Below are 15,935 nucleotides of genomic sequence, written 5' to 3'. Positions count from 1 at the left end.
TAGGTAGTATATATATATATTGGTAAGCCTCTTGCCACTTGTCATAGTTGACTCACGCGCCCTTCTTGAGTGCCTCGAGAATTTACTTTTGTTGCGAAGAGTTTTTTAAATATTATAACTGTATTAAATTAAGACCTTTTTTTTTTGTTAGAAAAGTGTTATAATAAACTTAATTATACATAAAGGTTTGGTGTTGTAGTGTGTGCTACCTTAGTTAATCACTTCCAATTTCCTTTTTTATTAGATTTTGAAGCTGTTTTTTTTGGCGATGTTGTGTAAATGATGAATTTAAATACTTTAGGAGAAAACGAAATGCCCAACAGCGCACAAACTAAGTCCTTAAATTTAGTTTGTAGAGATAGTCCCTCCCCGAATTTACAAAGCCAGCTAGAAAGTTCTGCTCAAAATTCTATTATTAGTAATAACAATGAAATAGCACTTGAAAATTATATTGAAGACAGTAATCTTGGAGAAAATAATAAAGTTGATTTGGATCTTATTAACAGCGGTAAACCTAATCATAAACTTGAGAAGAATTATTTCACGCAAACTATACTTGAGAGCTCAGAAGAACCTGAACGAGATGACTCTAAGAAAGCTGAGTTAAACGATCAAGGAATGGATAATGAAATTAAAAGTGTCATTAACGGTAATGAGAAAGATTCTGTTATTAACAAGTTCACAAATTATTCTCCTAAGGTATACAATATTGAACACAAACTTGACAATTCTGAATTTGTTAGTACTGACTACAACCCCCCACTTTCTTCATATAAAGAGCGTTATTCTGGTAATTACTCTGCCAGAGTTTATCAGTACCATGAAACTCATGGCTCAACGGAGTTAACAGAAGAGGCTTCACGTCAGGTTTATGGAGTTCCTCCACAAATTTTAACCGGAGAAACTATTACAAAAAGAGATAAAGTAAGTCAACCTTATGATCACTGTCAGCACAGCATGCGTTATGAAGTGCCACAAAACTCTTCATGCACAAGACCAGTTATGTCTTCATTGTCTTATGCTTCTCGCGAAAGTTCGGGTTACGAGGAAAACAGGTATTATGAGAATTCTTCTGTAAACATAAACTATCAGCACGGATATAATTTTAGGTCTCGTCCTGTTGAAAAATACGATGAATATACGGTTAAGCAACATCGTACAAGACCTTCTCATCATGCTAACTTTCTTCTTTCTGTGAATAGAAATGCTAATTCTTATCATGTTTTAAACGGTAATAGAATAAAAAATAGTGATGATGGGTTTGTTATAAGTCAGTTGCTTTCTAAAGAGGGATCTACAAGTACTAGAAAACTTGCTGATGGTAATAAAAGGGGCAGAGTGGGTCGTCCTTCTAAACTTTGGTTAGGAGTTTGCTCGTCTAATAACTCGTTAATAAGTGTTCTTCCACCGAAGAGAAAAATTATTATTGAATCCGATAATCCCTATTCAAAAGAATCTAGCGTTATTTGCGCTTCCGAGAGGGACAATTTAGAAAATTCGGGAAAAGTCAAGAGAAAATACAGAAAAACTAAAGATAAACGCGCTGCAGCCAAAATTTCTCAAGAATGTTTGGAAAATAATAATCAGAAAAGTCCTAAGAGGAGAGAATGTAGAATAGAAGGAACAGATTCCGAAACTGATACTAAAAAAACTGAAAACTCTCAAGAAGACGAAGCTAACAAAGACTTCTGTTCTACTTCTCCTATGCAACAAGCAAAGCATATAAAACACTATTTGCATAGTGAGTTTGAGGCAGAAACGGACCGTGCAATAGATGTTGGTCCTCGCAGGAAATCTTTACGTTCTTTTAAAGATGAAGACAGCCCCGTTCAAGGAAAGAATATTACGCATGCTAGCTTGTTACCCTCTATTGATAGCAATGGGTGATTGTGCATTTCCCACATTCTAAAAAAAATTAATATGTACTTTTTATATAAATAAATTAATACAGTCCTTATTACATTATGTGGATCTCCAATGAGAGCGAAATTGATATTATGAAGGAGTTGGGTTCGTTATGAGTTTTATGTTATTGAATTTTTTAATTGGTCTTACCTTGCCCTTTCCAGGGGCTGACGTTCATGACCTTTTGAAACTTTATGAAGTACATGCGCCTCTTCTTTCCGCTTATTGTCCTTACCGAAATGTTTGTTTTCACTTATTTGGAGCTTTTTTTATATAATAATATATATAACCATGATGAGTAATAAAGAAAATTTTTTTAAATGCTACTGCTAATAACTATTAGTATTTGCTGCAGTAGAGTCCATTTTTTATACACACTTAATAGTGATAGTAAAAAGAAATAATACAAATGTTTTTATAAGGCTAAAAATTTATGAATAAGGTAGAATACTAGTACAAACTTTTTTTCTAACATGAAACTTATATTTATGTTTGTTTCTCTATTTTTACATGACCTTAATTTGCTCACATGTACTCACGCGGTTTTGATTGCTTCTATTGTACACAGTTGAATGGATTACAATATTTATTATTATTTTTCTTGCAGCTGTTAGACGATGGAAATGGAGCAGAGCAACTCGATCAGCCTAATGATGCAGACTATTCCATTTACTTCACGAAAACTGCTAAAAAGTTTAAAGAATGCAAAAGCAACGGAAACGTGATTATTATTGTGTTTAACTTGTTGGGTATATACTTTTTTTATATATTTTGTTGCCTATATAATTTTATATTTTTATAATAATATATATAAAGAAAGTTAATAACGTTTTAAAAAAAAGTTATAAATTAATAATAAATATAAAAATGGAAATAATGGTAATTAAAATAAATATTTTATAAAAATAAATATAATAATTAAGTTATTTATAATAAGGAAAAGTTTATTTGTTAATACTTACAATAATCTAATAAAAATTATAACTATTCGTTAATATGACAATACTTACCAATAAAAATTAAAATTTTATAATATTAAAAGTTATTGGTTCTTTAATATTTATTTTCTTATTGAATATATGTGTTAGTTTATTGGCTGAATTATAATCAGAAATATTAATAAAATTTTTTAGATGAAAAGGTTTCTGGCGCAATGCTCTGCCGTTTGATTGGCAAGCGCGGATATCCTCAATATGAACTTTGCGTAAAGGGCTTTAGCGGTTATTATTATTATTATTACTATTTTTTTATTTTATTTAACTATTATATTAAAACATATTAATATATTATTTATTAACTCCTAAAGATATTTTTTATAATAACTTTTGACTACTTTATTATTTTAGTATAACTGTAATAATATTTTTATTATTTATTGATTTACTTTATTACTTTTAAATATTTATTTATTATAACTACAATTTTATATTTATTAAGTTATAATATTTATTATGAATTATTATTATTCTACTTTTTTTATAGAATCCAAAATTTTCGAATTTTTTTTATTTTAATTTTTTATTATAACTTTTATCTACTTTATTATTTTTGCAATTATTTATATCTATTATTATTTATAAATTTAACGAATTTTTGTATTTCCAAAATTTTATAAGAAGTGATTATATTATTTCTTTTTTATTCTTAATTTACTTTTTTATTGTAACAAGAAAATTTGAGTTATTATTTATTACTTAAAAGGAATTTATTTTATTTAATAATATTGAATAATTTTATTATTTTTATATAATTATTATTATAATATTATGAATGAATTTATTATTATTAATATTATTATTCTTAATTTACTTTTTATAGTTTCAAAAAATATGAATTATTATTTATCAACTTTTAAGATTTTCTTCATTAAAAATTTCATTATTCTTAACAACTTTATAATAATTTTTTTTATAAATATAACAAAAAATTATAATATTTATATTTATTTAACAAAACTTTTATTGTTTTTCATTTTTTCTATTTTTTTTTAAAGTTTTAAATATTTTATTGTCATACAATTTACTTTTATATTATTATTAAATACTTTTAAATAATATTTATAACTTTTCCTGTTTTAGTTTTTATTATTTATAGTTTATTATATACATATTTTTAATATTAACATAAACTTTTGCTTAGGAAGTTATAATATTCGAGTGCTTAAGTGCAAGCGCTTGACTTATGAAGAAACTAAAACTCTTGTAGAGTTGCTTGTAAATGTATTTAAATATTTATAATAGTAATAATGATAATAATAATGATGATAATAATATTAAATATAAGAACGATCGCATTTTTTCTACTAATTTATATATATAAAAATATTATAATATTTATATCAACAAAAGTTTATTGTTGTTACTTTTTTTTACCTTTTGGTATTATTTTATTATTTATTATATATTATTTATTATCTATAAAAGGAAAATAAAAAGAAACGACCAAAGTATATGTTTCCTGTATTGGCCCCAACAAACTTCTGCTTGCTGAAGAATATTATTGAAGAAAAACAAAACGCTAATCATCGGATATCTGAATGTTATATTTTTTATTATTATTAACTTTTTTTATATATTCATTTTTTATTTCTTTTTTTATAGTTACATATGATTAATTAATATTTTTATCATATGCAATGATTTTCACTATATAAATTATATTCTTATTAACTTTTATTATTTTTTGTCTATATAATTACGTTTGATTGGCCAACAGGTTATCATTATTTTATGGTTATCACTTTTTTTATTGTTATTAACTTTTATTTAATAATTTTTTCATTATTTTTATTAACTTCTATATTATTACATTTGATTAGTCAAATTAAAATGTGTTTTACTGGTTCAATTATAATATTATTAACTCGTTGTTATTATTTTTTATTACTATAATATTTTAATGATTATTTATTTAAATTTTTATTATTTTATTTATTGTATGTTTATGTTTTTTAATACTTTTCCATTATTTTTTGTCTTAATTATAATTCGTTTGATTGGTCATTATTTTAATATGAAGTATTTTTCTATAAGTTTTATATTATTTTTATCGATTGTTTTATTTTATAATAATTATTGTTACCTTTATAATTATATTTTTCACACTTTTATGCTATATTTATTTTTGCTATAACACACATTTGATTGATCGTGATTTTTATGGTGGATTTATTTTTATTATAATTATTAAAAGGCTCAATATAATTTTTTTAAAAAGTCATTACTATATTTGATTGGTTATATTAATTATGATTATAATAATATCTTCATTAAATCCTGAAAAGCTCAATATTTTATTAAAAAGTCGTTATATCTTTTAACTTTAATAACTATAATTTATTGGTTGTAAATTTTATGATTACAATAATATTTTCTTCTTTATAATCACGAAAAGCTCAACATTTAAAAATTTATTATTTTTAAAAAATCATATTTTTTTACAATTTTATTTAATAACTTAATTTGGTTGGTCATACTTTTCAGATGATAATAATATAATATTTTTCAAAATAATGAAAAGCTTAACACTTGAAGTTTCATTTTATTGCGAACTTTTATTATTATTATTATTATTATTATTATTAATTTTTAATTTTTTTGCAATTTTATTTGTAACTATTGTAATAATTACACTTGATTGGTCGTAATTTTCATGATTCTTATATGATTTTTCTTTAATAGTTATGAAAAGCTTAAAACGTGAGGTTTCATATCATTGCTATTTTTATAATTATTATTAACTTACATATTTTTTCACTATTTATTTGATTTCTATTATAATATTTAAATTTGATTGGTGGCTTTTAAGATTATTTAAATTTTTTTTAGAAAATTTAAAAAACTTAACACTTGAAGTTTTATATTGTTCTAACTTTTATATGTTCATACAATTTTGTTTACTTTCTGTTTTAATAATAACATTTGGTTGGTTCATTTTTAATCAATATCTTTTATAGGTGAATAGCTGAAAATTTAAATTATTAATGTATATAATATTTAATACGAAAATCTTTCTTTTTACCAAGAAAAATAGTGAGTAGTGTAGTTATTGCAATTTTTATATAATTAAATTTTTTTTTTAATATATTCATATTTTTTTGAAAAGCCCAACTATTGAAGTTAATAAATTTTAATTTATTTTTTAATTTATTTATTCAATTTTAATCATAAAAAAATTATGGAAAACTCGTTTGTAATATTTAAATTTTTTAGTAATATTTTTTTTGAACTTAAAAAAATTTATTCATTAAAAATATGAGTAATTCAGCAAACAAAATTTACCTGAATATATATATATTTTTTTTTTACAAATTTTTTCAAGTCAGTAAACTCTTATAAAAAAATAATGTATAACTTAACAATTGGAGTTTATTATTATTATGAATTATATTTATAATTACATTCGTTATAAATAATGAATAACTAAATAAATAAAAAATTTATATATTTTTATTAAGCTTTGAAATTTTATTAATAAAAATAATGACCCAACAAGAAAAGATTATAATATTAATTTTTTTATATTATTGATATTTTTTCTAGTTTTTAAATATTATTCATTAGAAATAACGAAGTTAACAGTAAAAATTATTTAATATATGGACATTTTATATATTATAATATTTTTATTATGTTGTTATTTTATACATAAAATTAATGAATAACCTTAAAATTAGTTAATTATATTTTATATTTTATATGTGTGTAAATATTTTTGTTTTTGAAAGTTATCTATTAAATTTTTGTTAACAATTATAAAATAAATTATTAAAAAAAGTTATGAAACCTTCAATGGGTGAAATTGTATATTTTATGAATATTTTTTTTTTTATATTTATATTATACTTTGAAATTTTTATATAAAAACTAACTTGTAATTAATAAATATTTTCAAATTTTGTTTCTACTAATAAAATTTTTTAAAGAAAAATAATGAAACCTTCAACATTTCAGTTTTTATATTTAATGAATATTTTTTCATTTTTCATATTTTTTAAACGTTTGAGATTTTATTGTTAAAACTAATAAATAATTTAATTTTTTTTAAATATTTTCATATTTTTTTCCAAAAAAAAAATAGTGAAATCCACAACACTTAGAGTTTTTATACTTCTATATGTTTACACATTTGAAAATTATTTATGAATGTATTAAATAATTAAATATTTATTAAACTTTGTCTTTAATTATAAAAGTTTATTAAAAAAATAATGAAAACCCAACATTTAAAGTTTTTATATTTCATGAATGTTATTTTATTTTGTTTTTTTTTTAGTACTTAAATTATTTCCAAGTTTATCGGTTGTTAAATTTCAAGACTTTTTAGCTCATTTGAAACACTTTGAACTGTTGGAGGAGGGAACTTTCGGTATTATTATTTCTATTATTATTATAACTATTATAACAATTATTATTATTCTTAACTTTATGAATATTTTATATTAATTAAAATTATTTATATTAATAACTATTTATATACACTTATTATTATTACTATTTATTAATTTATTACAACCTTGATGAAATACTTCATCTTTATTAGTTATGAATATTTTAGATCAATTTTAAACCAATAATAGAACACTATTTTGCACTGTTTTATAGCGTTTTCATTAATTTATAGTTAATTTTGTTAATATAATTTGATATTAACTTTTATGTTTTTTTATTATTATTATAAATATTTGTCTATTTTTTATATACTAATAATTTTTGCTTTCTATTTATATTTAATTATTTTTATAAATATTTATATAAATTTATTATTTTTACTATTTTAAATACTTTTATACTATTTATTATTATTATTTATTTTTTCAGTTTTAATTTATTATAAATATTTTTTATTAATATCTTTTTAATTCGTTATTGTTAATACTTAAAATATTTGTTTATTTTATTAATAATTATTAATATTTTTTGTACTTTTTATTTTTTAATATTTTTATTGATATTTACTATTATTATTTATATATTAATATTAATATATATTTTTATTTTTTATTTATATATATTGATAAATCTTTATTACTATTTATTTATTTATTATTATAAATATATTATTTAATTATTACTAATATTTATAATATTTACTTATCCTTATTATTCAAATATTAATATTACTTGTACTTTTTATTATTATTATTAATTGATATTTATTTTATATTGTTACTTATAAATTAAATTGAGATTTATTTATTTTATTCTTTATATGTAGATATTATTTATTATTTATCTTATAAAACTTTTATTTATATGTTATTGCTTAATTAATATTATTATTACTTTAATATAAAAATACGTTATTAATTATTTATTTATATATTTTTTTATTTTATTTTATACAATATTTTTTTATGACTATTATTATTATACATTTACTTAAATATATATTTTGTATAATATTTTTATTTATTCTTATTATTAATTATTTTCATTATTTTTCTGTTATTTATTTGTATTAAAAATTAAGATTTACTTTATATTTATTATTATTATAATTACTTTTTTTAGTAATTATTAATATTAAAAATTTTTATTTACTTATTATATTTTCATTATAATTATAATATATTTATTTTTTATTATGATTATTATTTATATCTTTTTTTTAATTTTTCATACATTTTTTTTCTTATTCATTATTTATTATATTTATTTTATTATTATTAATTTTCTTTTTATTTTTATATTTTATATTTATTATTTTTTTTTGGATATTTAAAAACTCTCTATTTCATAGGAACTATTTATATTGTGACGGAGTCCACTTCCCATGTGGACTCCGTTGCAAAAATATTTAAAAGTTCTTGTCAAACCGAAGTTCGTTTTAATGAGATCAAAGTTTTGACGTATTTTTTTTTTATTTTATTATTATTATTATTGTTATTATATTTTTATAAAATTAATAAATTTATTTTTTATTAATATTATAGTTTTTTTTATTATCTGTTATTATTTTTATCACATTATTATTATAAGTTTTTTATATTATTTATTATTATTATAAAGTTTTTTTTATTATTTATTATTATTTCTAATATTATTATTTCCTTTTATTTATTATTTATTATTATTCATTATATAATCATTATTAAGTTCTTTTAATTGAGTTATTATTTATTCTTAATTTTATTATTATAAAATATTATTATATTTTATATTATCAATATTATATTAAGTTTTTTTCATAATTTGTTATCACCTCATAATAATATATTATTATTATAATTCTATTTTAAGATTAATAATTTTATTTCATATTATTATTATTAAGTTTTTGTATTATAGTATTATTACTGTTATTATTTATAAAGTTATATCATTGTATTCATATGTATTATTTTTCGGGCGAATAAGAATGCTTCAGGGCATTCCAGCCGTCCCTGATTTGCTGCATGTGCTTGAAGAAAATTCTTCGATGGGCGATTCCACCAATGAAATTCACGGTTACGTTATAGAAAAGTATACTTTTCTTATTATTGGTTTATAGTTATTTATATAAATCAAGGAGTTTTTTTAATGGATGTTAATATTATTATTTTATAATATTTGAGTTGCTTATTTATAATTTTTTTTCACATATTTACAAATTTTTTTTGGGTTTCTTTTCCCTTTTTGTATAAATTGTTTCTTTTCAAACTTTTTATATATCCATTAATATTATTATATAAAGTTATATACGTATTAACTAAATAAATATCTTTTTTTTTTAATATTTTCTATTATAAAAGTAGTATACTCAATGAAATTATATTTATTATTTTTATTATTTTTTTATGTATTTTCTTATAATAAAAAGTAAATACTTATTAACTTTATATAACTTTTTTAATTTTTTATATTTTATTATAAAAGTTATCTACTTTTAACTTCATTATTTATTATTAGTTTTACTTTTTTTATTATAAACTTCGTTATTTATTTATTATTTTTATATGGATGTAAAAAAATTATCTATAAAATTATATATTTTTTCTCTTTATAATGTCATATAAACGTTGTTAATAATTAATATATTTCACTATAAATTTTAAATAAAAGTGATTACTTATAAATTTATAAATTTATAATCTTTTTTTCTTAATAAAAGTTGTATACTTATAAACTTTATATAATATATATTTTTTCTCACTATTTTTATTCTTATATTAAAACTTATTTACTTATAAAATTTATCTATTTATTATTTTTTTTCACTAAAAGGTTTGATTGCACTCTACAAGAATATGCGCGTCACAACTTATCAGCCCCGCAAATTTATGAGGTTGTCTATAAACTGAATTCTGGATTGAAGGAATTTCATTCGCGCAGGCTCGCCCACTTGGACTTGTGCGATAGAAATGTAATGATTCTGGTGAGCGGTACTTTTTATTTTATGTTTCTATATTTACTATAATAAATATAATAATATCATTGTTAGTATTTATGATAATAATTATATTAATAATAAAAATAATACATAATAAATGTAAAAGTATAATTAATAAATAAAAATAATTACATTAAGTTAGATAATAATAATAAATTATAATACGTGTATTAATAATATTATATAATATAATAATATGAATAAAAATAATAGTTAATAATGATAATACTATAAAATAATAAATAAGTATTATATAGGTAACAGAATAATAATAAATAATAAATGTAATAATTTGAAATGAATGAAAAAAATAAAATACAATAATAATAAGAATAAAAATATGTATAAATAATTTTTTTTAAAGACGATAAAAAAAAGAAAATAAAATAATAAGAATAGAACTATTAATAAATAATAATATCAAATAATAGTTATAGGAAAAAGAATGAACTAAAATTCAATAATTATTACAAAATATGAATAAATAATATAATAATAAAAAGAAAGATTGAAAAAAAAAAATACGATAATAATAAGAATGAAGATATTAATAATTAATAATAAAAATTTATAAAAAGAGGAACATAATATTAATTAATAATAATTATAATAAATTGATAATTTTGGTTAAACATAAATATGAATAGAAATAATAGTAATAAGACATAATAGAAATATGAGTCAGTAATAATGTAAGTACTATAATTATAAATATAATTAGTAATATAAATACTAATAATAAGTTATTTAATAAACAAAAATATTAATAAATAATTGATTAACAAAAATATTATTATTGAAAAGTTTATGGTATATAAAAAATAGCAGCACTATTATTTTTATTATAAAAGTTTTAGTTTATTATAAAAATAAAAATAACATTTGAAAATATTTATTACTAAGAAAAAAAAAATTACTTAGAAAAGTATTTTTGTTATTTGCTTAATATTATTTAACCCCAAAAGTTTATTTTTTATTATGAATATAAAACATAAAAGATAGTTTTCTTATATTAAAAAAATTTATAGTATTTATTATCTATTTATTTATTATCATTATTAAGAAATTCCTTCTGTGAAAATTATCGATTACGCGGCGGCTGTGTGTTTTCCTGCTACTAATAAACTTTACCTTCCGACCAACACGGCAAAGTTAAACTATCGGTATACGAAAAATATTAATAATTAGACATAATAATAATTATATAAATATTATAGAAAAGTTGTTATAAAAATAATAATAACATAGTAAGTAAATAAATATAATCAATATAGAGAGTAATATATTGTTATTACTATTTAATTGGCAAAATTATTATTTATTAGCTAATTCAGTTAAATAAATTTTTTAGAAAAATTGTTTATTACTACTATATATTTACTATTGTTACTTGTTATTATTATTGTCATTAGTACTATATTATTGGTTATTACTATTATTATTACTATTTTCATTATTATTAGTTATTGTTGATATTATTATTATTAAAGACCCCCGGAAATTTTTACTGAGACTACTCGGAAAGCGAATGTTAAGAAAGTTGACGTTGATCCCACAAAAATAGACGTTTGGGGATTGTCAGTACTAATTATGGTGACTTTGATAGTATTTTTTAATAACAACAACAACAGTAATAACAATAATAATAATAATAGTAATTATTGTGACAATGGAAAATCCAATGGATCCAAATATCATTTGATCTTTTTATTATCGACTTATGTTATTAGCGTTTTTTTTGTCTAATTTGTTAAGTAAATTTAATGAAAAATTATACAAACTGTTTGATTGATTCGGTTCGATTCTATGTTTAAATAATTTTAATATATTCATATCTATTATTTACTATTATTATTATCACTTATTTAATTATTATGAGGATTTTATTATTATTATTATTATTATCATTATTTTTATAGGAACTCTTAAACAGAGGGATGAAAGCGTGGAGCGGCCAGTTTGATGCTTCTCTTCTCCACGAAGTTATATCTGATGCTGTTCTTATAGAAAAACATATAATAAACGTTGGAGGGCCTCGCTGGCAGGTATACTTTTGTTATAATTATTTATCATTATCGTTATCATTATTATAATTATTATAATACCAGCATTTGCTACGTAAAGGCCTTGAGGTGCACCCAAATAATCGTTGGTCCTGCGAAGAAATCGAGACGTTCTTAATTAAAAATAAACGAGCTTTAATATCAGAACTCGAAACGTATACTTTTTACTTATTATATACTTATAATATTTTTTTATTTAGAGTTTTTTATTATATTATATTTTTATTATTATTCATATTTATTAATTTATATATTTATAATATTTATATTCTTTATTTATTATTATCACTGTATATATCTATATATATTTATTATATTATTATATCTATATCTTATTATTATCCCAGTCTTCCAAAAACAAGAGGAAGAAGAAGAAAACTGGGCCTCGTGAAGAACAGTTGCCCGTTCGAATACAACTTTTCGAGCACTCAAGAGCTCGCCTGCGAGAAAAGGAGAACCACACGTGCCTCTCTCGCTAATAATTTTAATAGTGGAAGCGATAATAATAATTATTATTATAATAGTGGTTGTAATGGTAATAATAGTTATACTCTACGAGAGAGTCACGTGTCTACCCGTTACGCTCACGCGCATTGTCCTTATCCGTCCACCAACCAAGAGAAGACGTGCGAGTATTTGTTTCATCAGCAGCAACCTGATTCGTTTATCAGCAAATGTACCAGACCTCCTCTGTCCAATAAGAGCCAGGAATACCCTCCTGAGAATTTCCGTAGATATCCTTACAATTCCCCAGCGCCGTCTAAGCATCCGCCATCACCGCGGACGTTGAAAAAGTTTCCCGTTCACCCCCCCGTCGACTCCCACATGTTTCTGGATTCGCAAGAAAAACTTCCTGATGGCTCTTCTTACTCTTTTCACCAATCACATTTCGTTCCTTTTCTTTCGTCTTATAAGTACGACTTCAAAATCCAACGACGTTCTTCTCCGCCCGGTCATCTTTACTCACTTAACCCCTACAACTATTATATGCCCCGCGCACCTACCTGCCCTCGTTATTACCCTCCCCCCCCCTCCCCGCGGGCGGCTACTCCTCATGAGTGTCCACCCTGTCCTCACTCCTGTCATCATCACCCGCCTGAGCGTCCGTTTTTCCGCCCCTCCGAAGAGTATAGCCAATATACTGCTCCTTATATACCAGGCCGCTTAGAAAAAAGTAAGTTTGTATATTCCTCGCGTCCTGAAAACTTTACTTATTGTGATCCACCTCGCGACACTAAACCATCCGTTGTTCCCGATTATTACTATCCCTTTTCCGGTGTTCCGCTTCAGAATGGAAACAAGAAACCAATGCAGCATTCGAGAAATGCTAATGAAAATAATCATGAACGCGTTTATTATAATAGTTTTTCTACCAATCGCACCGATAAACTTTGTGAACCGTTAAAGGCTCTCTACAAAAGTTCTAGAGATTTTACTTTTAAGCATCACTCGCTTGACAAAAATATTAGAAAAAGTAATGATAAAGTTTATCAAACAAACGATTTAAGTTATAATAATAGTAATATTGATAATGAGAATAATGATAGTATCGATGGTAAAGCGCTTAATAGCAAACACAATAGTTTTGTTGATGGTAATGATAATGAAAATTATAATAACAATAACGGCTTCGATTATAATACTTGTACTAGTAATAATGTTCATAAAGATGAGGACAACCTAGAAATTAACAAAGTGAATGAAAGTAAATTGACTCCATTACAAGAAAGTTTACCTTTAAATTCTGTTACTCACGATGTTGTTGTTAATAAGTGTAGCCCTGTTTTAACAAAGATTCCTGAAATTATAAAAGAGCGTCATCTTGAAGATGAAGAAAAAATGCCAACGGAAAAACTTAATTAGTAGTTACTTGTTTGCCACTTTTGCTAAAAGTGAACAGCTTCAATAAAGTTTCATTCTTTTTTTTATATTCAGCAATTTAGTAATTAGTTTTTTTAATTTCTTTTTCAACGTGATCCAAATTTTATTTATGTATATTATTATATGTTTATTAATGTGCTGTTATATATACAATCTATTTTTCTTGTGTATCTGAAAAAATATTTAACTATTTTATTTGCTTTTTATTATTTGTTATTTCAAGGCGGATCAAAGGTTCCTTTAAAGTACTAACTTATACAATAAAATTAACTTTAATAATAACCTGCACTGGTAGAAAAATAATCGTTTACATTTATATTGAAACTTTTCATAATAATTATATAAAGGAATTAATTTGTCTTCATATACTTTTTAAAAAAAACTAATTAATATTTTTTTATTGAGGCAATTCTCGTTTGATTAAAGCTTTTAATTTTTTTTTAGCAGAATATCATCCTGAAAGTCTAAAGATTATCTTTTTTCATTTTTATAAACTTTGTAAATTTGATAGTAGCTGTTATGTTTTTATTAATTTTTTAAAAAAAACATCTTTAAAAATGTTATTGTCTATATGCTTTATTTATTATAACTAATAATTTTTTAAATTACAATTCAACTAAATAAATAAAATTTTTAAAGTGCGTTGCGAAAAAAAAAAAAAAGCCTTAGTTTTAGAAGATTTACAAGCTATTTCTGTAGAAATCTATAGAAAAAATTGTTAATTTTTCAAGTTTCAAGATTTCATAATATTTTTGAAATTTAAAAAACGAGTTGTTAAAGGAAAACTACTGCTTTTTGGAATTGAGCATATCTTTGCAAATCTTGGGCGTTATATAAAAAACTGAATTTGAGCCTAATTTTTGCTAAAACCGCCAAGTAGCAAAAAGTGAATATATTAAACATTAAAGCTAAATAAGTAGAAAAGCGATATTATACTTTAACTAATTTAATAAAAAAATTTAATTAAAGTTCCTTTAAATTTTTATAAATCGACTTTTAATAGAGAATTGTCTTATTAGTATATACAACGTCGTGCTTTTAGTATATAATTAAAATTGTTTTCAAAAGTAAAATGTTAGAATTGTAAATAAGCAAAAATGTATAAACGGTAGGGGTTAACAAATAGCAGAGCGTATTTAGATAACTTAAGTTTAAAAAAAAAGTATAATTAAAAATAAAGCATTTATAATTATACTTAAACGTAATAAACTTTAAATAGTTAATTAAGACTTTTTAGTACAAAATTTTTTGCTTTACAGAGTAATAAAAATTTTTTTTTTTAAGTTTTTTAAACTGCTAATATGTAAAAAGTAAATAACAATATGTTTAACAGCAACGCTAGACAAGATGCTTTTATAAACAAGTAGCAAAGCGTTACTACGCAATTAAATATTTAAATCAAACAAATTAAATAAATAAGCAGTACTTATTCATAATTCAACTTTAGTAGTTTACAATTTATTGTTTTAAAAAATAATCGGAACTTTTTTTCTAATAAGTAATTTGCTAAATTAGCTAAGAAGCAAAAAGTAAATAACAATATACTCAAAAGCGACTAACAAGTTGTTTTACCTAAGAAACTATAGTATATCGATAAACTAAATATAATTTTGCACTTGATGTAAATAATAAATCAACTTAATATATAAAAACTAGAAATAAAAAAATTAAGCTCTATTTTTTATTTATAAATTCACTTTTAAAAGTTTCTTGACT

General features: G+C 21.4%; 2 protein-coding genes across 2 annotated transcripts; both read left to right on the top strand.

The window, feature by feature from the left end:
• The first annotated feature begins 223 nt into the window (after positions 1-223).
• On the top strand, positions 224-4,083 carry LOC135119593 (uncharacterized). The gene is made up of 7 exons (XM_064043997.1): positions 224-1,055; positions 1,110-1,883; positions 1,952-2,010; positions 2,070-2,146; positions 2,513-2,654; positions 3,039-3,109; positions 4,045-4,083. The coding sequence occupies exons 1-7, from the start codon at positions 280-282 to the stop codon at positions 4,081-4,083; spliced, it is 1,938 nt and encodes a 645-aa protein (XP_063900067.1). The 5' UTR covers positions 224-279.
• A 6-nt stretch (positions 4,084-4,089) lies between these two features.
• Positions 4,090-14,201, top strand: LOC135119592 (uncharacterized). The gene is made up of 11 exons (XM_064043996.1): positions 4,090-4,124; positions 4,329-4,443; positions 7,180-7,272; positions 8,647-8,755; positions 9,264-9,368; positions 10,110-10,267; positions 11,339-11,438; positions 11,766-11,868; positions 12,195-12,320; positions 12,384-12,493; positions 12,686-14,201. Exons 2-11 carry the CDS (start codon positions 4,356-4,358, stop codon positions 14,199-14,201), a joined length of 2,508 nt encoding a protein of 835 aa, XP_063900066.1. The 5' UTR covers positions 4,090-4,124; positions 4,329-4,355.
• Positions 14,202-15,935: the final 1,734 nt, after the last annotated feature.

This window comes from Zophobas morio, unplaced genomic scaffold, assembly GCF_036711695.1.
Source record: "Zophobas morio isolate AGI-343-1 ecotype UQ-CSIRO unplaced genomic scaffold, CSIRO_AGI_Zmor_V1 ptg000276l, whole genome shotgun sequence".
NCBI classification, from domain to species: Eukaryota; Metazoa; Arthropoda; class Insecta; order Coleoptera; family Tenebrionidae; genus Zophobas; species Zophobas morio.
Note: the sequence above shows the minus strand (reverse complement) of the source record. Positions and strands in the feature narration are given on the sequence as shown.